Raw genomic sequence first — 25,790 nt, 5'->3', positions numbered from 1 at the left:
AAATGAAAATATTAAGATAGATGCTTGGAGTTGCAAGGATAGACCATGCTTGGAATGAATGAATTAGGCGAAGCATGAAAGTGGTTCCAATTATAGAAAAGCCGAGGGAATCCAGGCTTAGATGGTTTGGGCATGTTAAAAGAAGAGTGGAAGAATACATATGAAATAGGGCATTAACCTTAGAAGTGGAGGGTAAGAGAAGGATTGGAAGACCCAAAACTAGATATAAGAGGATTAGAATAGCTCAGAGTTTCTGAGGAACTGTTTCAAGGCAGACTAGACTGGAGAAGGAGGATTCAGAGAGCTGATCCCATATAGATGGGACTATGGCTAGAAAAAGAAAATATATAATATGTTGGTCACTGTAAAGGATCTCCTGTAGTGGGCGGTGCCGGTGGCTCTCCCTCGCTGTCAATCTTCGAGGGAGGCCACACCTCCCAGCTACAGTCACCTGTGACAGGGGCTACCGGAGGGTGATAGAAGGGCGCTATATTAGCCTAAGAATGAACAAGGCCCTGTTCCCCTAGCAGCGGCCCAAGGCTTCCTCCAGACTGATTAGGGCCAGCTGAGGCCCATTAAGCACTGCCTGGGAGCAGATATAAGCTCCCTGCCAGCCAGGCAGGGTGCTCTTGGAGTTTGGAGGGGGAGGGGGGGGACTGTGAGTGGCAGGAGTCAGAGGAAAGCAAGGGGCTTGCCTGTTGGAGTGGCTACTCAGCCCCAACAAAGACCAGGGTAGGGAAGCAGTCCAGAGAGAAGACTTTACACTGTGCCTTATAGCAGCAGCCAGCCACTGCTGTCAACCAGGGTCTCTGGGCTGGTGTCTGAAGAAGAGGGCGGGCTCGGACACCCCCTACCCCAAACCTTAGAACCTAAGGTCCCGAGGGCACTCCTCGGCCTGCAAAGGCCTGAAGGAAGACTGGGCAGAAGAGAGACGGCCGCCATCTTGAGACTGGTGGGAGCCCTGGGCGGCCATTTGGTGCCCACCACACTAAAAAAAGCGCTCGGCCCACGGGAGCACAAAGGCCACCCCATCACACACCTAACAGGTGACTCTTGTAAAAGAGCCTTAAGAAAAAGGCAACCATTGCTTGATTCAACACAGATCTTCCCTTCTAGTCTAAGAAAACAGAGAGAACCAATAACTTTTATTCTGAGTCAAGTGAATCTTCTCTGAGTGGGCCAGACAATCAGATATGGAAGGTATTAGAAAAAAAACTCATAGGTAAAGAAGGAAATTTTCCTTTCACCCTCCTTTACTACGTCTGACTGTCTGTATGGTGGGATGTGTAAAACAACAGGAGAGAATTCAAACTGTTTAATGGGCACTGACTCCAGATTATCATGGGCAGCGGGTGAGTCTTCCCCTGGGGGGGCTAGCTCCCTATACCGCCTCTTCTGCCCGTGGCCCCGCCCACACTCCTCTCCCACTCAGCTCCCCCCACTGCCATTTTTGAGGAGGGAAGAGAGTCTCATAAATCTTCCTCTACTGCTGCCTGGTCTGAGAGAGAGAATTCCCCTTTCTCCAAGGAAATCAAAATGGATGATGAGGAGGAAAAATGTTACCTTCCTTGTTCTTATCTTAGATTTTTTAGTGTATGAGAAGACTGAGAGGAGGATTGAGAGGCACTTCTTTGATTTTTCCCTGTTTTCTGAGTCCTATAATCCCTGCAGGAGCACTTGCATCCTTACTTAACATAAGGGACTCGGGATCAGAGTCTGAACTGAGGAGTACTCTGAGCCTGCAGGTCTCCCCCCCCCCCCCCGGCTGACCTTCCTTTTATCTCTGTGGGGCTTAGCCACTGGCTTCTGCTCTTTGAACTTCAACAATATTTTGGAGGAGGGCATAAGGCAGGTCATTACTGTGTTCCTGAAGTGGAGGGACCTTCAGAAGGGTCTTGCTAAACATGTCTCCAGGGGGACAGAGTTTTAGGGAGTGAGAGAGGGATTTTTCTCTGTTTCTTTTGTAGGAGAAGACTCCATGGGCACATGGCCCACCTGTCTGCCCAGAATACAGTAGAGCCACTTCGGGAGACACTCCTGAAGCTGAGGGAGTTAAGGGTTCTGATGTAGGTACTAGTGGAGGAGGTGCTAGGTGGTCATTTACCTCTGCATTGGCTGCAGCAGAGTTTAAAAGACTGATAGAGCTGAAATCCTCAGCTGGCAAGTCAGAAGAGGGGATGCTGTGTGACTGGCAGCAGCAATAGCTACTGCTTTTTCCACAGGAGGCTCAAACGCCATTATGGGATGGACCTGCACAGTTTCTTCATGCCACGTAGTGTGGGGGATGGGTTCTGCAGCCCAATTCCATGGCTCCGCGTGAAGCTGGACCTTATGCTGGCTGAGGGGGTTGGAAGACTGAAAGGGAACCAAACCACGCTCATTCCTCTGGGTTTCCCTCTGAGATGGCCGTAGACCAGTCTCTCTCAGTCCAGTCGCAGTAATCTTGAAAACGAAGGAGTAAGGCTTGGGGGCATTTGCAGTTCTCTCTTGGTTCATTGCAAATAAAGAGAAGGGGAAGACAGGTCTGATCCTGCTGTAATCCTGCCCTCAGGAAGGGTAAGGCTGGCTCAAAATTTCCTGGCCGAAAGCAAGCACCTTTTTTAAAAAACCAAACCAATGTTTTGTTTGGTTTTGGAGTCTTCATTTCATCAAATTCAAAATTTTAAGAAATCTTATCCCTAAAGACTCTGCTATAATAAGGAGATCCCTGGTCTGCTGTCTGCCTAGGAGTGAGGGCAAATAACCATGGAAGTTCTCCACCAAGGGGCAGTCTGGGCCCCTGGCTGGCTGTCAGTCTCAGTTCTGTCTCCCACAAGCAGGAAGAGAGGGAAGGCACCACAGTACAGACTGCTGGACATGCAGCATATAGGGACTCGGGGGGTGAGAACCAATTTACCTACTTTGTTACCTGCTTGAGAAATATCTGATCCAGGGACAATGTATGTGGGACCACTATAGACAGACTTAGCCTGACTGTGTTGTGTCTTCCTCTTCTTCCAGGCAAGTGACCACTACCAGTATGCTATATAAGGCACCAAAAAAGATCACCCTTGGGAAAGATGACTTCTCTTCCCCCTTGGGCAGATGGCTCATGTATACCTTCCCATCTATACACTTCATCACAAAGTCCTAATAAAATTCAAGAGAAATGACGGTTCAAATAATTCTAAAAGGCTGACAACATGTAAGGTAAAGATGGTTTTCCACTGGGAGGGACAGTAATGATGAGTCCAGCAGCTCCGGAGTTCAGGGCAGGTCACAAAGCAGCTGTGAGGGCTCACACAGAGTAATGATGAGACTCTACAGAGGCAATTTTCACAAAAAAATCCCATGCTGTTTACTCCCTCTTCCAGTCCATTAATGAAATGCTCGATAAAACTGGAGCTGGCCTAATACCAAACACTGTGGGCCTCCATCTATGTGAGTGACATATACATTTGGATTTCCATTTTTTGTGACATGCTGATGATGTGTTCTTTGAGTTTGTGTGCAACACATGGTTATGGTGCATGTTTCCTTTTACCTCTCACAAGAAACTCTTGACCATCAACCTTGGATTCGCCTTTGGGTTTCTGCAGGAGCGAGATCCAGTGGTGCATCTCCTCTGGGGTATCACTGTTACAGTGAATCACTCGATTTGCTGTGATGATCACAAAGGAATTTGGCCTGCCAGAAAACATGAGAATTAAAACTGGTCATATCAGGTCTATGTCTGGAGCTAAAGCTCCGCTGAGCCAGAGCACCACTTTTCAACCATCAGCCTCTCTGCCAAAGTGCCTGCAGAGCCATAGTCTGAGCCTTCACCTTTAACCATTAGTCCCTCTGCCTCAGCATATGCAATGCCAGTCACACCTACTGAAAACATACTATGGAGAGTTGGGGGAACATTGAAACAGGGGAAAGAGCCCACCCGGACTAGATTACAAATTGGCGGGAAGGGCATATTCAGACTGCAGGCATAGTATTTGTAGCACACACCAATCATCACAGCATCAAGGTGTCTCTCCTGTCAGCCTCCCTCAAGTCCCATTGCTTGGTTCAACAGAAGCTGAGGACAGAACGTCAGTACATTAGTGAGAGAGACAGAATTCCTCCTAGGACAAAGAAAGGAATCTTAGGTAGCAGATCTTCAGCTTGGTTAAATTGTCATAGCTCTGATGAACTCAACAGAGCTATGACAATTCACACCAGCCAGGCATCTATCTTAAGAATACTATTAAGGATAACTGAGAGCATTCACTAATTTCTAAGGAGCCCAGAACCGAATCTGGGGGAGGAAGCGAAGAGTGGGCAGAGGGTGAAGTATCTGAGACACAGTGCAGGGGAGAAGAAGAGCATCAGGCCAGACTTAAGAAGCAGAAGTTCCAGTCCAACATCTCCAGCCAGCCATTTCACTTTGCACCTGGGATTACAGTGGACAGAGATTAAAAGCAAGTCTACACTCAAACTGCTGCATCGGCACAGCTGCACCAATTTAGCTGTGCTGCTGTAGCATTTTAATGAAGATGCTCTATGCTGATGGGAGAGAGCACTCCTGTTGGTGTAGTTAATCCACCTGAATGACGCAGTTACATCAATATAGGTCTGTAGTGTAGACCAGACCTAAGTATTACTCTACACTCCTTCAGTAGAAAGAGCCTAATTGAAGTAATGTCTACAACTTTTCACCTTAATATCAGCTAAGAATCTCTTAAAATACAAAAATTCCAAAGCTTTATTCTGGGAGCCCCTGCACCTTGCGGAAGAAAAAAACTTTAAAGCAAAGTAATGCAGTAAGAAACTTACGTAGGATAAGCCCATTGTTTTTGTAGCTTACAATGGATGCTTTCAACTGAAAGCAATATGAAATACTCCTTGGTTTATATTCTGGGTGGTTTTACAGCACAACATATGAACTACGGAATTGCCCTGTGTTTTAATAGGACTTTCTTGCTTTTGTTAGGTAGTAGTAAAAGTAGAATTTAATTTATTATGTTGGAGAGGCTTCCCTCAGGCTACAGCAGCATATACTTGTTAATTTGGGCTTTTTCTGTAAAAAATGTCAGTCTTCTAACAAAGCTTTTCAAAAGGTTAAGTTTTTATTTATCTTTGGTTTCAAGGCTGTGAACCACAAAGATACGTAGGCACCAGTGTGATGCACTTAACTCCTGCTCAGTTGTCGCCTAATCCTGTAGGTGCCTGAAGTCGCTTAATACCTACGTTTCTGCCTCTCAGCATGTGCATTGCAGCCTCACTCTAGGTGCCCAGAAGCCAATCTCCTGCCTAAGTCCCAGACCTATCTGGGGAAGATAGGCATTCATTCACCTTAGTCACATGCAGGAGCACACTCTGGTAAGGATGCTCAGATGCCACTGGCCAAATTGGGCCCTGTAGAAGAGCTCACACGGAACAACTGAGAAAGCAGAGCTCCCTCACAACTTTTATCCCAGTGGTTAGGATACTCACCCAGGATGTGGGGGACCCCCCCCCATTCAAGTCTCTCTCCACCTGAGGGGGAGAAGGGATTTGAACAAGGGCCTGCCACCTCTCAAGTGAGTGCCCTTATCACTAGGCTATGAGATATCCTGAAGAAAATCTTCATCATTCTCTATTACTGAAGTTGTTCCACTTTAGTCTATTGGTTAGGTCACTCACCTGAGAGGCGGCAGATCCCTGTTCAGGAGAAGGGGGACTTGAACTGGAGGTCTCCCACATCCTGGGTGAATACCATAACCACTGGTGTAAAAGAGTACCCTAAACCCTCCTCCCTCCCAGCTGTTTTGTTTCTGGTGCCACACATGACTGAGGTGGCCAAATGCCTTTCTCCCCCCGTTTGTGGATCACAAGCAGAGATGGGTGCCTATCTCTGAGAGGGGGAGGGACTTAGCATCAACTAGTTTAGGCAGCTCCCTACTTAGGGTGCTGGCTTTGTGGTTCACAGTCTAAGGCACCTCTCTCTCCCCGCATTCATCATGCAGGAGCCTAAGTGCCTAACTCAGGGGTCACGACACCGAGCATTACAGCACCTAACTTTAGGCGCCAAGAAAATCACAGGATCAACACTGTGATCCACAAAGCCTGAGTCCCTATGTGGATCTGGACCCAAGTGACTAACGGGCTCTACACACCATTAGGAAGATTTTGGTAGACTACTGGTGTTCTGTGAACCATTGCTTGAGAATAACTGATCTACTGAAATACTAGTGATCAGATACTGGCACGTAATTTTTAACGTATTGTTATTGTTCATATCCTTTAATTATTTGAGGATACTATATCTGTAGCATAACAACTTGATTAACATTTTGGTATATAGTTCACAAATCCAATACTGAACAGGTTTTGAACTATGAAGATGGATGGAGTGACCAGCCACGTTACAATTACATCAAGCAGGGAATAACATTCCTGAGCTTATTTTCATCTCTTTTGCAAGGCTGTGTTTGCTAAATCTACAAGATTAAGATCTTGCAGCCAAAGTAATTTTAACAGACCTCTAGGCAATGCTTTTGTGGGTTGTTTTTGTACACTGACACATCAAAAGAAATTGTGAATTAAGTTCTGAAAACTAATGGCTATGGAAAAAAAGGCTACTTACGTTACAGTAACATGAGTTCTTCAAGATGTTTTTGTCCTAATGGGTGCTCCACTGTAGAATGTGTGCGTACCCATGTGCTCTTGATCAGACACTGCTAAGCAGTGCTTGCAGGCCCAGTATTGGATTTATGCCTCTGCAGAATAATACCTTGTGCCCCAAATGAAGGAATATAGGCGGAAGCAAACATGCCACCACTCAGTTTCTTCTCAGCCATGAAGCCAGAGACTCCACCACTGAGGGGAAGGAGGGCAGGAGGTGGAGCACCCATAGGGACAAAAACATGTCAAAGTACTCAAGGTACGGTAAGGTAAGTAACTTCTCCTTTTTATGTCTCTATGGGTTTTCCACCTTCAGAAATGCCCAAGTAGTAATGCAAAGAGAAGCTGGATGCTGGGAAGGTAAATCAAGAACTGTTCAGAAAACTGCATTACCAAAGGCAGTGTCATCTCTGGAAGCATCCAAGATGGCAGAGTGCTTGGCAAAGATATGGATAGAAGACCAAGTCGCAGTCCTGCAGATCTCTGCTATGGGAACTTCCTTCAGTAGAGTTATGGACATGGATTGAGCTCTACTGGAATGCACTGTCACTCTATGGGGGCTCTGTACACCACTTCTTTCATAAGAGGTCAAAATACATCCCAAAACCCACTTAGACAATCACTGTGGTGAAATAGGCTGTCCCCTTCATTCTTTCTGCAAACAATACACAACACACTTCCAGTGAATGAAGGCTTGATTCTTTTCTAGTGGCAAGAAGTTTTGGGTAGAATATTGAAAGGTGTAAGCTGAAAGCAACTATTTTACCAGTGTTCAGGGGGCAGGAGCAATTGTGACAACCGAACATCCTAGACTCTATTGCTGTAATCATGTTTACATGTGTTTAAGAACACTGTGCTTGGAATATCTTGCAGTTCAGTGTGCATTTTATTTGTAACATCTCACAGTTCAGTTTCTTGCTTAGAAATGTTTTGAGACCTATTGTTACTCAAGCAACTGACTTGCTCATATCTAAGAACAGTTACTGTGAATGTGCTTTGTTATTTTATGTCAGTGGGATGATCCATATTGATGGCTAATTCAACCCTAGCATTTCTAGTATCAGAATAACTTGTCCTCCTCTCTTTTGTGAAAACATACATATATCATTTAGGTGGAAATGCAGCTTTAATTGAAAGCTGTAATTTTTGTTTTAAATGTGCTTTTTTTTTTAAAGTAGAAGTTAGTTAGTATGACTGAGGACTGAATGGTGTGTGTGTGTGATAATGAGGTAAAAGGCGGCAACCCTCAGGTCTCCCTGATAACAGGAAGGGAGTGAAGCAAGACTTCATTGTAACGACTTTTAGATACAGATGGCCGAAGAACATGGGATCAAGATAGCCCCGGGTCCAAAAGAGTCGACCCCCCCCAGGGACAGGAACGAGACAAAGTGTGAAACAGGAATTAGAAGATAACGGGAAGCCGTCATCTTTGCAACATTACAAGTGATTGATATGAGAAAGCAACATGACACTGCAAGATCCATAGACCCGAATGGGGATGGATCACTATAAAGATGGGGTAAAAAGCTGAGGATTTTGGGTTCGTTCTGCAAACATCCAGGAGCATCGGATTCACAACCGACAGAGCCTGGCTCCACTCTCATGTTCAGTCCACCTGGCCAGTGGACTGGCTTGAACAACTCAGAGGCTGGTAAATATATGCCGGTAAATATATGCTGCCTGCAGAACTGTGCGCGCGCGCGTGTGGGTGTGGGCAATTGCTTTCTGAAATCTCTGTATTCACAATAAACACAGTGTATTGCCTTGTCCCTCCTGAATAAGGTCCTGTTGTTTATTTTATTTATAAGTATAACAAAGGCAAATCTCTTGGTTAATGTGATATTCTGATGAGACCTTAGGGAGAAAAGAGAGATGAGGATGTAGTACAACCTTGTCCCTATAAAAGATGGCATATGGTGAGTCGTCCAGGAGTGCTCCCAGGACTCCCATTTGTTTTGCTAAAGTAATGACAACCAGGAATGAAACTTTAAAGGAGAGATGGAGGAGAGAGCAGGTGGCCATCAGTTTGAAGAGGATTCTCTTTAGAGCATTAAGAACCAGGTTGAGGTTCCACTGGGGGCTGGGTCTCAAATAGAAGGAAATTAATAGTATAGACCCTTGAGGAATCTGGTTTGACAAGGTGGGCAAAAACTGAGAACCCCTAGTTGGGTGAATGGAAAGTTGTTATAGCAACCAAATGTACCCTAATAGAGCTCATTGATAGACCTCACTCTTTTAATTCCAGTAGGCAGTCCAGTAACTTGGGAAGCAAAATTTCTGAAGCTTAGGAAGATGGAAGAGAGCAACAAGAGTGAAAGCATTTCCACTTCTGAGGGTATTGGGCCTTCTACTAGCCAAAATAATTGATTGAACTGGATCCGAATAGGTCAGTTCCATGGTCGAGAGCCATTCAAGAGCCACGCCCTGAGGTTTAGAGACGAAGAGTTGAGGTGGATGTGTGACCCTGTGTTCTGTCAATAGGTCCTCTGTGGTAGAGGTGCTAACTCTGAGAGGTGAATGAGGTTTGGTTACCACACCTGTCTTGGCCAGGCTGGTGCTATTAGAATAACTCTTGCTCTTTCCATGTAGCTTGAGTAGAGTCTTGAGGATTAATGGTATTGGTGGGAAAGCATAAAGCAGGGAATGAGGCCATGGAGTTACCAGCACATCTCCTAGAGAACTGAGGCTGTAACCTCCCTGGAGCATGACAAGCGACATTCGGAGTTGTTTGATATGGTAAAGAGATCTACTTGTGGTAGACCTCAGGGTCTTTGAGCTCCCATTTATGGTCTTGCCAGCAATGTCTGCTCAGGGAGTCTGCAATTGTATTCTGAAGGCCTGGCAGCTAGACTACTGATATCTCTATTTGATGGAAGATGCACCAATTTCAGAGTCTTAGGGCTTGTCTACACTTACAGCACTGCAGTGCTTAGTGAAGATGCTACCTAAAGGAGAAGCCCTCTTGTCAACATAGTGCCAGGAGTTTGGTTGGTATAACTGCGTTGCTCATATATCTCCTGAGCACTATAGTTATATAGACATAGGTTTGTAATGTAGACCAGGGTTTAGAGACTCTGTATTGAAGGACTGGGATCTTGCTCCACTTTGGCAGTAGTTGTAATACATAGCTGCCATGTTGTCTCACATTACTCTGACTGAGTGGCCTTTTAAGTCATGGAGGAAACACTGGCAAGCGTATCAAACTTTTTCAGCTCCAGAAGGTTTACATGAAGTGCTGATTCTTGCAGAGACATTTGCCCTGGGCTGTATTTCACTGCAAGTGAACTCCCCATTCTAGCATCCTAGCATGTGTTGTGAAAAGCATGCGTCGTGAGCATTCTGATGGAATGGGATGTGAAAATGGGGTTCCCACACAGACCTTCTATGGGTCTGGAGTCCACTTAAGGGACTCCAACACCTTTTGAAGCACTACAACCTGTTTGGAGAAGTTTTGTCTGTTTGGAGTATATTCTGTTCTTAACCGTGTTTGGAGACATCTGAGGTGTAGTCTTCCATAGGTAATCATGAACATGTGGCCCAAGAGTTGAAGACAAGCCCCCATGGTGGTTTGTGGGAATAACTACAGCACCCAGATTAGTCCAGACAGGATGGAAAATCTCTCCCTGGGTAGGTAGGCTCTTACTGTTGTGCAGTACAAAATGTCTCTTGTGAAGTTTATCATTCGTATCGCGTTTGTATTGATTTTATGTGGTTGAGGCAAAGGCCTAGTGACTGGAACAAGCTTAAGGTCTTGGTCATAGCTGACTAGAGCTCTTGGTGTGATCGACTCTTGGTCAACCAGTTATCCAAATATAAGATTACTGAGCTCTCCCATTAACGGGGGTGAGCTGCCGCTACCAAGAGGACCTTGGTAAACACCCTTAGGCTATGTTTATACTGATGGCGGCAAAATTGCCACCGCCAGATCAATCTTTCTGGATCGACTGAGCGGTCAGTGAGACCTGCTCAATCGATCAGGAAGTCGACTGAGTAAGTCCACCCTCTCCAGTAGTGTAGCGCTGCGTCAACGGGAACGCTGTTCCTGTCGGCTCAGCGCAGTGTGAACAGCACGCAGAAGGGAAGCAAGGCAGTCAACGTCAGTTATGCAAACTACTCTGTGTAGTTTGTGTAACTCCTATCGACTGCCGCCGAATCGCGCGGTAAGTGTGAACCAGCTCTCACAGATGTAGAGAGGCCAAAGAGAAGAATTTGATCTTGGCAGCGGTCTGTTCCTTTTACAAAATGCTGGAAGTGCGTGTGTGATGGGTGGGTGGCTACATGAAAGTAGGCGTCTTGTAGTTCAAGAGCAATGAACAAGTCTCGTATATCCAAGGATGGGAGAATGGTTTCTAATGTCACAATTCTGAAGTGTTCTGCTAGAACATAGTTGTTCAAGTTCCTGAAGTCGAGGATCGGCCTCCACCCTCAATCTCTCTTGGGAACTAGGAAGTAGTTGGAATAGAATCCTTTCCTGATCAGCTCTGTTGAAACCAGCTCTACTGCCCCAGAAAGAAGAGGGATAGGACCTCTTGCCTTTAGAGCTCTTCATGAGAGGGATTCCTGAAGAGGGACTGGGGGAGGGGAAGTAGGAGGGAGAAGCAAAGGGATGGAGGGGTAGAGTGAAAGGAGATTGAGTAACCCATTCTCCGGTTTTGTTCAACATCTTTATTAATGATCTGGAGGATGGGGTAGATTGCACCCTCAGCAAGTTTGCGGACGACACTAAGCTGGGGGGAGTGGTAGATACCCTGCAAGGTAGGGATAGGATACAGAGTGACCTAAACAAACTGGAGGATTGGGCCAAAAGAAATCTAATGAGGTTCAACAAAGAAAAGTGCAGAGTCCTCCACTTAGGAAGAAAGAATCCCATGCACAGCTATAGACTGGGGACCGACGAGCTGGGCAGCAGCTCTGCAGAAAGGGACCTGGGGGTAACGGTGGATAAAAAGCTGGATATGAGTCAGCAGTGTGCCCTGGTTGTCAAGAAGGCCAATGGCATATTGGGCTGCATTAGGAGGGGCATTGCTAGCAGGTCACGGGAAGTGATTATTCCCCTCTATTCGGCATTGGTGAGGCCGCATTTAGAATATTGTGTCCAGTTTTGGGCCCCCCAATACAAAAAGGATGTGGACAAGTTGGAGAGAGTCCAGCGGAGGGCAACAAAAATGATTAGGGGGCTGGAGCACAGGACTTATGAGGAGAGGCTGAGGGAACTGGGCTTGTTTAGTCTGCAAAAGAGAAGAGTGAGGGGGGATTTGATAGCGGCCTTTAACTACCTGAAAGGGGGTTCTAGGGAGGATGGGGCTAGGCTGTTCTCGGTGGTGGCAGATGACAGAACAAGGAGCAACGGTCTCAAGTTGCAGGGAGGGAGGTCTAGGTTGGACATTAGGAAAAAGTTTTTTACTAGGAGGGTGGTGAAGCACTGGAATGGGTTACCTAGGGAGGTGGTGGAATCTCCATCCTTAGAGGTTTTTAAGCTGCGGCTTGACAAAGCCCTGGTTGGGATGATATAGCAGAGGTTAGTCCTGCTTTGAGCAGGGGGTTGGACTAGATGACCTCCTGAGGTCCCTTCCAACTCTAATATTCTATGATTCTATGATTCTATGATTCTGATGACTTCCAGTATCCACTTGTCTGAGATAAGGCGTTCCCCGGCAGGCAAGTAGTGGGACAGTCAATCTTCAAAGGGAGGAGAATGCACAAAGGGGAATCCAGTGAACTGGGCAGAGTGATGCCCTCAGCCAAGGTGTTAAAACTGCCTCTTAGAAAGAGAAATTGATTGAGAAGAAAAAGTGGGGGGAGGGCTTGCTTTTGCTACTTGGCCCTTCTCCTGAAGAACTCGTGAGGCTTAAGGAAGGTGAACTGCTGACAGCACTAGAATGGCTTGGATATCTGGGAAGTCTGAGTCTTATTAACTTATCTTTTTGTTGCAGCCTCTTAGATTTCCCAGTGACCACAGAGTAGCCCTGGAGTCTGTTAGTGTGGCGAGAGGAGTCTGTATGCCCACTGAAGAGCTTAGGTTCTTCAAAGGGGAGATCCTTGAGCATGGTCTTTATTTCTTTTGTAAGACTTAAGGACTGGAGCCAGAATGCTCTTCTCATGACCACCACCATGGACGTAGATTTGGAGGCTGTATCGATGGCATCTAGGGCAGCTTGGAGGGAGGTTTTTCTGACCAACTGCCCCTCTGCAATGATGGACTGAAACTGGTCTCTCTGATCTTGTGGCAAATGTTCAATAAAGTGTGTACATTTTGACTACATGGTAAAGTTGTATTTAACCAGCAAGGCCTGAGAATTAGCAGCACAAAATTGAAGAGAAACTGACAAATAGCTTTTTCTGCCCAGTAATCCAGTCTCTTGGATTCCTTGTCTATTGGAGAGGGTCTAAATGAAGTTTGGCAACTCCTTTTGTTGGACGCATCCACCATTAAGGGGTTAGAGCAATGGTGGGGGGAAAAAGCATTCCCTCCCTTTTGGTGGAATGTAGTACTTTTTGTCAGCTCTCTTACAAGTGGGTGGAATTGTGCTTGGTGTTTGTTACAGTGTATGTGCAGAGGATAGTAATGCCTCATCAACAGGTAAAGTGATCTTCTCTTGAGGATTAATATTCAAAATGTCTACCAAAGAATGTTGTGACTCTTGGACTTCCTCTAGTGGGATTTGGAGAGAGTGCGCCAGTATCTTCGGGAGGTCCTGGAATGTTTTAATATCATCAGCATGGGGAGGGAGGTGACATTAATGCCTAATCTGGGGATGAAGAGGGCTTGGCTGAAGGAAGTGACACCTCCTTAGGTTAAGGTTCTGGCTCCTACTGTGTATTGTGTAGTACTGAAGAAGTGCACGGTACTGGGCAATGGAGATCTGGTGGCTGTGGATGGATCATAACAGTGGGGTGCCTGTAATCTCTTCTTGGCATCCTATAAAATTGGTTGCTAAAATGGCCCCACAGAATACCTCCCATTGAGTTACCCTATAAGGGAGGGAAGGTCTCCCAAGAATGGGTTTCACAGAATCATAGAAGATTAGGTTTGGAAGGGACCTCAGGAGGTGATCTAGTCCACCCCCTGCTCAAAGCAGGACCAACCTCAACCAAGTCATCCCAGCCAGGGCTTTGTCATGCTGCGCCTCAAAAGCTTCTAAGGATTGAGATTCCACCACATCCCATTCAAGTGCTTCACTACCCTCCTAGTGAAAAAGTTTTATAAGTTGACACACTCCTTTTCTTCCTTTCTCTGGTTAGGGAAGTGTGTTTCTTCCTCTTTCAGATCTTCATATCCAAGGTTGCAAATGAAGCTTGACTGGTGACTGAAGCAGCCTATGATGTTGAGGCCCTTGTACTGGCTAGAGTACATGTATGATGTTGAGGCCCTTGAGGGCTAGAGTATGTTTCATTAAGGGGAGTTTTAGTTTAGTCTCTTATCTTTTTTGGACCTGCCCTTAAATCCAAGACAGACCTTGCACTTTCAGGGGTTATGGGAGTCTCCTAAACCCCACTGGCAACTTGAATGTCTGTCTCTGCTGGACACTTTGTCACTTGCAAAGACCTGTTGCAAGTCTGGCAGGGCTTAAACACTGGGTTCTCGTAGATCACAAATTGTGCTTCAGCACAAACAAAGGTCCAGGAGTCGGAGCACAAAAATAACATGCTAAACGAAATGAAGTAGAAATTATCTATTTATTTTGGTTTCTTAGTTATTTATATATTAAGACTTTCACAAGGTGAAACAAAGGCAGGAAGCTGAAAAGACTAACAGCAAAGACTCCATCTGGAGTCACAGGTGGCTGAGAAGAGGCTGAGTGGTGGCAGGCTCATGCCTGCTATATCCCCTCATTAAGAGCATGAGGTATTTTTCTGTGCAAGCATGGGCCTGCAAGCACTACTTTGCAGCCTCTGATAAAGAGCACGTGGGTGTGGCTAAATACCAAATCTTCCCTGTTTGTGAGCAGCAGGTCAAGAGGAGCACGCCCCCTAGTTGGTTGCCCCAGCACTTGCACCAGGAAGTTGTCCATAACACTCTCCAAAAACTTCCTGGATTGTCTGTGCTCTGCTGTATAGCTCTTCCAGCAGATGTCAGAGTGATTCAAGTCCCTGCCCTAAAGAGCTACCAATCCAAAAGGCAATGATGTTGTTAAAATGTAGCTTATTCCTACCTGTCAGGATTGTCTGAGGCACAGACAGAGTCGATGAGCCCCACATCCAGGGTTCCCTTCACAGTGAGAGAGACAGACATTTATCAACAATGTATATCCTTAAATAAAAACATTTTCCTTCCTGATAAAAATCAAGAACCAAAACTTTGCTTCTAAATTCCTTCAGCTTTAATAAGGAGGAGTCAATGAGAAAGATGAAGGGAGATACAAGGCAGACTTCTATGTTCTGCAGGGAGCAGACATAAAGGTAGTGCAGGAACTCCACAGAGGAGCTGTGATGTTCAGTCAGCATTATGAAGCGCTGGAAAAACCTGCGTCTCCACATCCCAATCTCAGAACAAACATAAAATATATTGTTATTCTCTTTATACATATCTCCTCCTCCTCATTTACTTTACTCCAAATCATATATGGCTTCCCAAACCAACCAGGACCACCATCAATGATGCAACTCACTTTGTCCCACTAAAACTGCCAAGGATTCTTTGTCTCTGGCAGATTCATCCCTGCTCTGCCCTTTCTGAAACCAGTTTTGAAGTCTGTGTGTCTGTAAATCATTAACTGTTCTGCCCACGGTAACTGCATAGCTTACTTACACTGTTGAGGAACTATGCCAATGCTGAGCTGGAAATACTTGCACAAGACTGACTGAACAATAATGGCTCTAAATAGCCAACTTTCCCAGAACCTGGCCCTCTAGTAACTCACCACGGCATTCTTCGGGTTTGCCTGTTCATCTTGCATTTCCATCAGCTGCTGTGTTGTGGCACTGTGCACTCGGCTCAGCACATTAAACCAACCACTGACAATCAGAATAAAACCAAGATTAAGATTTATGCTGTGCAAATAGACTCCAGAAGATTATCAGATTGGGAAGGAAACAGAAACCCACCATCTGACGGAAGAATTATTTCACTCACTTCTTTCCCATAACTCTCAAAGTGTCTTAGCCCTCTGGTCCTGGTGGAAGCTCAACTTTTTCCCAACTGTCCATTTATCCCTGGAATCTACACATGCTCCCAGATACTTGGCCTCACCAAACCCTGGGCAATTGTTCCTACACAATCCAGCTCTCCACTGCCAGTTTGAGGAACCAGAAGTGGGTTATACGATGCACACCTGCCAGGGGACTTGGAGAGTTTTCAGCAATGGAAAGGCAAGGCTGGTTGGGACTCATTCCAGATAAGAGTTCTGACCTGCCTCAACTCCCAGAAACCTTCTTAGACTAGCTCCCCTATTTGACCTGTGAACAAACCCTAAAATCAGAGGGTTTCCAACAGGTCAGTTTTATGATATAACTAAAAGGGAAGGATATGACTGGGGTTCCTGTTCCAGACAAAAGGCTTGAGAGTGAATCATTATTGTAGAACCAGCAGAGAACTCATCCCATTCTAAACTTCAGATAAGAAGCATCTGGATTTTGTAGAGGTGTCACTAACAGAAGTGCTAAAACTACAGTAGTTTGCCCTTTCTAGTGCAAGTTTAGGAGTTTTCCTTTTCCTTGGAATCAATGCTGCTATGGTGAGGAGAGGGACTGATATTTAATACTTATTTCTGCTATCTGGCCAGGAAGCCAGAAGGGAAGGATATGAGTCATCCTCTGGGTTTACATTGCTGAGGTTTTATCAGATGACTCTGTAGACTCTGATAAACTGCAGCTTTCACTCCGTCTCTGGATAAAACAAAGTCCCTCTCCAGGTTGACTCAATTATTTACAGAGACCATGAATGGCTGGTATTGTTCACCTTGTATTTTATTTAATAAATAAATCAGCTATTAGATGTTCCAGTTTATAATAAGTGTAGCATGAAAAACTGTCCCTATCAAAGTTATGCTTAACTTAGGTCATATTACAGAAGTGAAAGACAATGTATACTCTCAGCAAAGAGATCAAGCCTGAATTCCCATCTCATTTCTGGGGATGGGCAGTCCTAAGGGCAGGCGTGATATTTGCTGTTAGAACTGTGGGATGAAGCTTAGGAATGAATCCCTTGCCACCCCAGCATAGGAAAGTTAATGGTCTTTCCAGGGCAGAGCTGAGGTTCATTGCAGGAGCAGCATGGAAATGGATAATAAATTCCCTCTTCTACCTGGCGTCTTCTGGTGACTCTGCCACAATGTGATAAATTCTGTCATCTGTCACAATATCCAAAGCATTCTCCTTCTCATGAATATCCACAATCTCCCTGTAACAAAGTGAACTGTGAGAATCAGCAAGCTGAAAAACTTTCAAAAGCATTCCATTTATTCCTGATTTTCTATGCTGTGCCATTCACTACAGAAAATTGGCACGTCAACACTTTTCTTGACACACAGGAATTCCCCTGGTCAATAGCAAGAATTTGTGAATCCCCCTTAAGATGGCTACAGAGCTAACCTACACAAACGCAGAAGGCAAGCATATCAATTTCATACTTTTTTAAACCCATCAGCAAACAGAGGTTTGAGGGGCCAGAAAATAAAAATAAAATGGGGAGGTGGATAAGTGGGGCTATTTTGTTTCTTTGTACTCTAGGTGGAAACAGAGCACGAGGACCTGACTCAGTCTCTGGGTTCTCCCATTAGAAGACGGGATAGCCTGACTCTAGCAGCCGAATCACTGCCCACAGGGTGGGGGAAGGAAGGCACAGCAATAAAACTCATCTACAATCACACTTCACTAGGAACCCGGAGCTGTCTGGAATAGCTCTGAGGCAAATGGAGCCGGGGTAGGGCACAGCACTTGGGCGATGTGCTGAATTAGTGCCTCTCCTGGGCAGCCTGTCAGTGGCTCCTATGAAGCTTCAGCTGGAGTCTGAAGCTGCTCCCTAGACTGGACCAGGAACTAGAAAATGTACAATAGGGAGCAATCCTGCTCCCCCAGAGACAAACTGCTTGATCCCACAGGATTTTCCTTCTCCAACCTCTGGTTCGTCTTGCCCTTTACAATATTTCTAGGCTAGTGCAGCAGCACCAGGCCCTTCTTACTAGTGATATGGACAGAGAACGCTAGAGTTTTATAGGTTTCATTCTTCTCACTCACTTTGCCCTTCTGATGTCTATTGTTCCCTTCAGTTTTTCCTCACTGTCATTCTCAAAGTACATCAACTTAGATTCTCGAAGAACAAACCAGCGGCGCTTCCAGTTACGGCGAGACAGAGTTGACATGCCTCCTCCTTTTTTATACAGCCAGCCAGACTTCAGGGCCTCTTGCTTAGTTCGGAACCACATGAACGCCTCGTTCTTCAGAACACACCATCGCCGTCTCCATGGGTTCATCAGACCCCCTGCAGAAAGGGAACAGCGCAAGGTATTATCAAACCTGCAGCATCATGCATCTCTCTAGTCTAATCCTTGTGTCTCAGTTAGACATCTGGACAACATTTCAGATCAGTTCCTGGCCATGCATAGCAGGAGTTGAGGACTGTGAAACAGAAATAAGGCTGGCATTAGGGTCAGGACAAAGAAGAAACGGTTACTAACCTTCCGTAGCTGTTGTTCTTTGAGATGTATTGCTCATGTCCATTCCAAGTAGATGTGCGCGCGCTGCGTACACAGTCCGCCAGAAAGTTTTCCCCCAGAGGTACCTGTAGGGTTGGCGCCCCCGGGAGCCTCGTGCACATGCCGCGGTATATGAGGCGCTGCCGGCCCTATGCCCCCTCAGTCCCTTCTTTCTGCCAACTTCGGCAGCAGGGACAGGGGGTGGGTTGTGGAATGGACATGAGCAACACATCTCGAAGAACAGCAGTTACTGGTAAGTAACCTTGTTTTCTTCTTCGAGTGCTTGCTCATGTCCATTCCACTATAGGTGACTAACAAGCAATACCTTTGGAGATGGGTCGGAGTTACCGGTGAGCTGCCCTCAACACCGCTCTGCTGAATCCTGCGTCCTCTCTCATCTGCTGGATGATGGCGTAGTGGGATGTGAAGGTATGCCCCGACAACCAGGTGGCAGCTTTGCAGATGTCCTGCAGGGGCACTCTCTCCAGAAAGGCTGTAGATGAGGCTTGAGCTCTGGTTGAGTGTGCTGTGATGGTTCCCGGAAGCAGCACCCTCGCCTGCTCATAGCAGAACTTGATGCATGATGTAATGCACGAGGAGATGCGCTGGGTGGAGACAGGTGAGCCTTTCATCCAGTCAGCCACTGCGATGAAGAGCTGCGTCGATTTCTGGAATGGCTTTGTACACTCAATGTAGAAGGCCAGAGCTCGTCTCACATCCAGCGAGTGCCATCTCCTCTCCTCCTCCGAACCGTGCGGTTTGGGAAAAAACAGGGGGGAGAAAAATATCTTGATTACAATGAAATTGGGAAACCACCTTGGGCAGGAAGGCTGGATGCAGCCTCAACTGTACATTATCCTTATAGGGGGCTCCAAGATCAAGGCCCTACTCTCGGAGACCCTCCTAGCTGAGGTAATGGCCACCAGGAAGGCTACCTTCCATGAAAGCATGAGCAGAGGGCATGAAGCCATGGGTTCAGAGGGGGGCCCCCGAGAGTCTCGAGAGGACCAGGTTGAGATCCCAGGGAGGCACTGGGTCACAGACCTGCGGATAAAGCCTCTCCACCCCCTTAAGGAACCTGACTGACATGGGATGGGAGAACAGCGATCTCCCCTCTAGTGGCTGTTGTTGTGGGGGGTTGGTGCAGCTGGGAGATGATACAGACCATTGCCTCAAAACGTGGCTGAGGCAGGAAGGCTCTGGCCTGGGAAGCATCCAGGGTAGCCCCAATGAATTCTATTTGTTGCAATGGGGTTAGTGTGGATTTCTGTTAGTTTGTGAGTAGTCCCAGCCTACTGCACATGGAGTAAGTGAGGGTCACGCTTTCCTGCACTTGGGACCTGGACCTGCCCCATATCAGCCAATCGTCTAGGTAAGGAAAAATTTGCACATCCTTTCGTCTCAGGTGGGCAGCCACTACTGCCATGCACTTGGTGAACAGCCTTGGAGCTGAAGATAGGCCAAAGGGCAGGGCTGTAAACTGGTAGTGGGAGTCAACCACCATGAAATGGAGAAAACGCCTGTAGCTGGGGAGGATAGACACATGAAAGTATGCGTCCTTAAGATCGAGGGCGGCATACCAGTCTCCTGGATCCAGGGAAGGGATTATGTAGGCTAGGGAGACCATGCGAAACCTGAGTCGTTTGACATATTTGTTGAGATGACACAGGTCTAATATGGGTCTCAGACCCCGCTTCGCCTTGAAGATGAGGAAGTACCTCGAATAGAACCCTTTCCCCCTTCTGCCTTGAGGGACCATTTCCACCGCTCCCAGATTGAGGAAGGTGTCCACCTCCTGTAAGAGGAGTTGCTCGTGAGAGGGGTCCCTGAAGAGGGACGGAGGGGGAGGGTTGTTGTGGGGGGGAATAGATGTAAACTGTAGAGCATAGCCCCCTGAGACTATCCCAAAGACCCAACGGTCCGAAGTGATTTTTGCCCTTCGGGATAGAAGGGCCTTAACCTGTTTAGGAAGGGGCGGGGCGGATCTAGGAGAGAAGTCAGGGCACCACCCTTGGACGCACCATTAAAATTGTCTCCTTTGGTTGCCCAACCTCCTGGGGGGCCCATGCTGGGGAGCTGAGGACAAGTTAGGGGGCTGATTTCTTCTTCTGAACCCACTATTCCTATCCTTATTCCTATAGGGTTGGAAAGGCCTGGGTGGAGGCCTTGGCTGCTGCTGCGCCTGGGGCCGTGACTGATACCTGGAAAACTGGGGCATGTAAAGGCCCAGGGAGCGAAGTGTGGCCCTGGAGTCCTTCAGACCGTGCAGCTTTATATCAGTCTGGTCCGAGAATAGTGCCAACCCATCAAAGGGCAGGTCCTGAATAGCCTGCTGCACCTCCCGGGACAGGCCCGAGGATTGCAGCCACGAGCACCTTCTCATACAGATGGGGGAGGCTATGGCCCTGCCTGCCTAGTCAGCAGCGTCACAGGACGTCTGGAGCGCTGCCCTAGCTACCACGGTTCCTTCCCCCACAATAGCACTAAACTCTGCAGCCTGGTCCTGGGGCAGGACCTCAACGAACCGCCTGAGGGAGTCCCATGGGTTGAAATTATATCGGCCCAGGAGGGCCTGCTGGTTGGCAATCCGGAACTGCAGGCTTGCTGTGGATTAAACCTTTCTCCCAAACAAGTCCAGCTTCTCACTGTGCTTGTTCTTGGGAGTGGACCCAGGCTGACCTTGCCTGTCTCACTGGTTGGCCGCGTCTGCTATCAGGGTTCCCAGGGCGGGGTGGGTGAACAAATACTCAAACCCCTCAGCACGTAATAATTATTTTCGGCCACCTTTGACGTAGGGGTGACTGAGGAAGGGGTTTGCCACAGGGCCTTTACAATCTTAAGAACCCTTTCGTGAACTGGGAGGGCCACTCGTGCTGGGGCAGCTGCTGCCAGCACATTGAAGAGGCTATCTTCAGCCTCTTTTAACTCCTTCACCTCCAGCCCCAAGTTGGAGGCTACCCTCTTAAGCAGCTCCTGGTGCGCCCTGAAATCTTCCAGTGGCGCTGAGTGGTCCCGGGAGACTGCCTTGTCGGGTGAGGAGGAAAAAGACTGCAGAGGTGCAGCCTGCGGGTGCGCCCACTCCTGGTGAAGGGTTGTACCCACTGAGGTTCCCTCCAGGGGGTCTGACTCCTTGTCCAAGGAGTGTCGTCTATGGGCCTTCTCCTGTGCCAGAGGCACGGACTGCATCCCCGACGACATAATGGATTGGGGCCCCGGCCCCACCTGGATACCCCATAGGGCCCAATAAGGCCATTGTTGTGGCCATTGTCTCTGGGGCCAACCCGGGGCTGACTGCGCCACAGGCTGTGACACCTTGTAGGGGCGTCGGCTCGCCCAACAATTGTCCCCCCTGGGAGACCCCAAGCCATCGTCATAGTCAGAGGCCCTGGACCGGCGGTGCCGTGTTTGTCCTCGGTCCCGGGCACCGTTCCATGCCAGGAACCACCCTCTCGACACCTCCAACCTGGAGGACGATGAGGACTGCCTCTGTTGCCGTGAGCAGTGCTGACGAGCAGGGGTGCACTCTGAAGAGCTAGAGGTATTGGAGCATCGTCTTGATACCGATGGTTTCCGGTGCCGCTTGCCTTGAGGCCCTGCAGACACCTTCAGTGACTGAGGTCAGTGCTGCCCCGAACTCCTCGGGGCGAAGCCGGACTCTGGCGACCGGGTTCCACGCCGCAAACTCTGTGGTGCTGGGTCTTCCTCCGGTGACGGGGTTCCATGCCGCCTCGGTGCGGGCGAACTCATCAGTGCTGGGTCCTCCGATGGCAACTGGATTATGCACCGTCTAGGTACAGGCGAACTCCTTGGTGCCGGGGATCTGGAACGGGAGCTGTCCAAGCGCCACCTGGCAGACCTTGACCAGTGCTGCCTCTTGGCATGCGCTGCCTCCGGTGCCAGGGAGTGACGTCAGTGCCGAGAGACACTCCACCTCTCATGCCGGGGCAGGTCGGCTCAATGACGCCGATCTGGAGCAACTACTGGGGGAGCAACTCTGCTCTACCCTCGGAGACTGTCCGATGGGAGATCTTCTTCCCTGTACTGGGGATCTCCACCGCCATTCAGGGGGACCCAACGCAGGTTTCCCCTGTGACACAGGCCCCTTCTCCCTCGGCGGAGGGAGGGAAGGGGCACTCTCCCACTCCCAGGAGTCGGGGGAGGCTCCTTGACTGGAGATGCAGGCATCAAAGTCTCAACGGGCCAGGTCCGATGCATCTCCGTACTCGACCCTGCCCGTACCATCAGTGCAGGGGAGTGTCCGTGCTCCGCGTGCTGCTTCTTCCTCTTCAGTGCCAGCGATGTTGCGCGGTGCCGAGTTGAGGGCGGTGCTGACGGTGCGCTCTGTACTGAGGTCACGCTCGGTACCGAGGCGGAGTGAGTTGGCTCGGATGACAGGTAGAGCGCTGCCTTGATCAGCAGGGCTTTCAACCAGATTTCTTGGTCCTTTTGAGTCCTCGGTTTGAAAGCCCTGCAGATCTTGCACTTCTCTTTTCTGCGGGCTTTCCCCAAGCACTTAAGCAGCAGTCGTGGCTTGAAGCCCGTATAAGTCCCTGCAGGGACATGCCTTATCTCTAACTACTATTAACAACACTTAACAACTACTTAACTAAATAAAGCTAACTTAGAATATCAAACAAGTCCAAATAAGGGGAATAGTACTTGCTGAGAGCAAGGCTAGTTCCAGCAACCGTCACGGGCGGAAAGAAAGAACTGAGGGGGCGTAGGGCCGGCAGCGCCTCATATACCGCGGCATGTGCATGGGGCTCCAGGGGGTGCCGGACCTACGGGATCCGCTAAGGGGAAAAAAGTTCCAGATAACCGTGCACAGAGGCATGCACACACCTATAGTGGAATGGACATGAGCAAGCACTCAAAGAAGAAGCATATCTACTCAGGATCACCTGTTGATTTGCGATCTGAAGTTGGAGCCCCCTGGTGGAGTACACCTTCTGTCCAAAGAGCTCCAACTTCTTGGCGTCCTTGGTCTTCGGCATGGGCCCCTATTGTCCTTGCCTCTCTCTTTCATTTGCGGTGGCCACCACAAATGACCCTGGTGGGGGATGGGTATAGAAATGCTTATGGTCCTTGGATGGCACAAAGTATTTCCTCTCTACCTTCTTCGCTGTAGGGGGTAGAGAGGCAGGGGTCTGCCACAAGATCCTTTTGGTCTCCCAAATAGTTTTTATTAGTGCGAGAGCTACCCTGGAGGGGCTCTCTGGGGCCAGTACGTCCACCATAGGGTCAGCCTCTTCCATCACCTCCTCCATTTGGAGGCCAATAATCTGAGCTACTCTACGCAGTAGCTCCTGATGTGCCCTGCTGTCATCTGGTTTGGAAGCCAGAGTAGCTCCCGCTACTGCCTCATCAGGAGACAAGGAAGAAGACATCCTAATGGGCACTGCGGATTCCTGCCCCTCAGCACCAGCTGAGTCACACGATGCCGCATCGCTCTTCACAGTGCTGGGGTTCCTGGGTTTGTCCAGCTAGGTGCCAGTGTCCGAGACATCTCCAGTGTCCAATAGGGCACTTGCTGCCGAGTCGGAAGGTTGGGTCTAGATTCTGATGCAAAGGAATATGACCTGCCTGACTGGGACCCCTGGGCCTGGTGGTATGCCCATGGGGTCCAGAATGGCCACTGCAGGGGCATCTACCATTGGGGTAGTCACTGCATCAAAGGAGGATGTGGCGCCTCCACTCTCTGATTCCTGCCCCGGTACCGGCTCCTCCTGGATGTAAAGGACCTCTGCCTCAGAATCTGAGGAGAGCCTCTCACTGCAGGGGAACCATGGCAGCATGATGTGGGATGGTGCCGGTGAGTGGTGCCGAGGGAAACGGGACCCGGCCATCATTGCCGGTTTACCCTTGGAGGGCACTGAGGTCTTCTTCGGTGCCGAGGCTTGAGCCCATTCTCGTCGAGGGTGGGCCAGTGGGGCTATGTCTTCAATCAGCTCCCTTGCCACTCTGAAAGTCTCAGGAGTGGAGGGGAGTTGCAGATCCTCCTCCCGTATCTCCCTATGTGGAGATGCCATAGGCGCCGGACTTGACAAACCCCTTCCCAGGGCCGAATTCAATGATACCGTGCCTTCTGGATCAGGGCTTAGAGTGGTCCAGCCCAGGTCTCACTTTGGTCATGTCCCTTGTGGAAGATCTTGCTGTCAGTGAGCGCCCCCTCTCCACCCTCTTCTTTTTGTGCGGCACCGGGGAATGGGATCGGTGCCACTATCCCCCATGTGCCGGGCCCTTCGGTGCCGGGGAGGTGTGGCGGTGCCGTGGCTCCTTAGCAGAGTCCTTTCTATGTGGCACCTCTCTCACCAACACTAAAGCACTCCGCACCAAGGAAGAGGTGCTGGGACCTTGCTCCGCCGGAGCTTCCATACACTGAAGAGATGCTTCCATCAGCAAGAATTTCAGTCTTTGGCTCCTCTCCTTCTGGGTCCTTGGATGGAAAGCCCCTACAGATTTTACACCAATCCTGCTGGTGTGACTCTCCCAGGCACTTAAGGCAGGAGGAGTGCGGGTCATCTGTGGGGAATAGGTTTCTTGCAGGCCCACATGGCTTGAAGCCAGGCATGCCCCGACCCCAGGGGAACTACCCACTCGGGAGTACTCTATCTTAATCTACACTAACTACAACTAATTCTTAACTATCCTAACTATTTACAACAACAAAAGCAAGGGGGGAATTGCTTGCAAAGCAAGAGAAACCGGTTGTTCCAGGACCGTCAGGGGCAGTAAGAAGTAACCGAAGAGTGGAGGTTTGGTAGAGCCCTAGATAGGGTGCCATGGAGATGCGACTCCAGGGGGTTCCACAGCCAACCCTATGGGTACCTCTGAGGGAAAACGTTCCAGCAGACTGTGCACGCGGCGCGCACACACCTACTTGGAATCAACATGAGCAAACACTCAAAGGAGAAAGAACTGAATCAGCCCTTGAACCAAAATGAACAGCTTCTGAGAAGTGAAAAGTTCACTCTGCTTTAGTTTTCTTGTAAAAGTTGTTGAAATTCTCACTTGCTTCTCAGTTCTCTGTTTGTCTGAAACCCCAAGATGCTGTCACAAATGTGCCTCCTGAAGTTTTTGTGGCTTGCTTGAAACCAGGAAACACTGAAAAGCTAAAGAATAAAAACAGACTTCACAAAATTTTCATTTTTTAGATGACGAAATAATCTGTAGAGAAGCAGGACCTTAAGTAATCCAAACCTTGGCACCTCCTGAGGTTCCTCCCTCAGCACATAGTAAAATCACTGATTTGGGAATTCCTGCAAAGTGAAGACCAACTCCAAGAATGACCACTCCTTCCCATGCATGCAATACAGAGGCTCCTCCTTTACTCCTTCGTATTTCTGCTCCAGAGTACACATACTGCTTTCCCAAATTTGCAATATGAATGGAAGTTTACCACACTATGCTCTTGCTCTGTTGTTTACACTGCCTCTTTTCTAAACAGAGGGAGGTTCCTTTATGCTCAGATTTTAAGACTAGAAGGGACCACTATGATTATTTAGTCTGGCATTCTGCATAACATGGGCCATATCCTACATT

General features: G+C 48.3%; 1 protein-coding gene across 1 annotated transcript in view; it reads right to left on the bottom strand.

The window, feature by feature from the left end:
• Nucleotides 1-25,790, bottom strand: part of LOC137161235 (unconventional myosin-X-like) — a 279,065-nt gene that overhangs the window by 67,326 nt on the left and 185,949 nt on the right. Inside the window, exons 27-31 of the mRNA XM_067560340.1 lie at nucleotides 17,791-18,034; nucleotides 16,859-16,954; nucleotides 15,477-15,570; nucleotides 14,769-14,824; nucleotides 3,524-3,666 (exon numbers count right to left, since the gene is read on the bottom strand). Coding sequence (XP_067416441.1) covers nucleotides 3,524-3,666; nucleotides 14,769-14,824; nucleotides 15,477-15,570; nucleotides 16,859-16,954; nucleotides 17,791-18,034 — 633 coding nt within the window. The remainder of the gene's footprint in view (nucleotides 1-3,523; nucleotides 3,667-14,768; nucleotides 14,825-15,476; nucleotides 15,571-16,858; nucleotides 16,955-17,790; nucleotides 18,035-25,790) is intronic.

This window comes from Emydura macquarii, unplaced genomic scaffold (assembly GCF_026122565.2).
Source record: "Emydura macquarii macquarii isolate MOO-44397 ecotype Brisbane River unplaced genomic scaffold, CSIRO-AGI_Emac_v2 contig_2288, whole genome shotgun sequence".
Lineage (NCBI taxonomy): Eukaryota > Metazoa > Chordata > Testudines > Chelidae > Emydura > Emydura macquarii.
The sequence above is the reverse complement of the archived record's forward strand: the minus strand, read 5'-3'. Positions and strand labels throughout refer to the sequence as shown.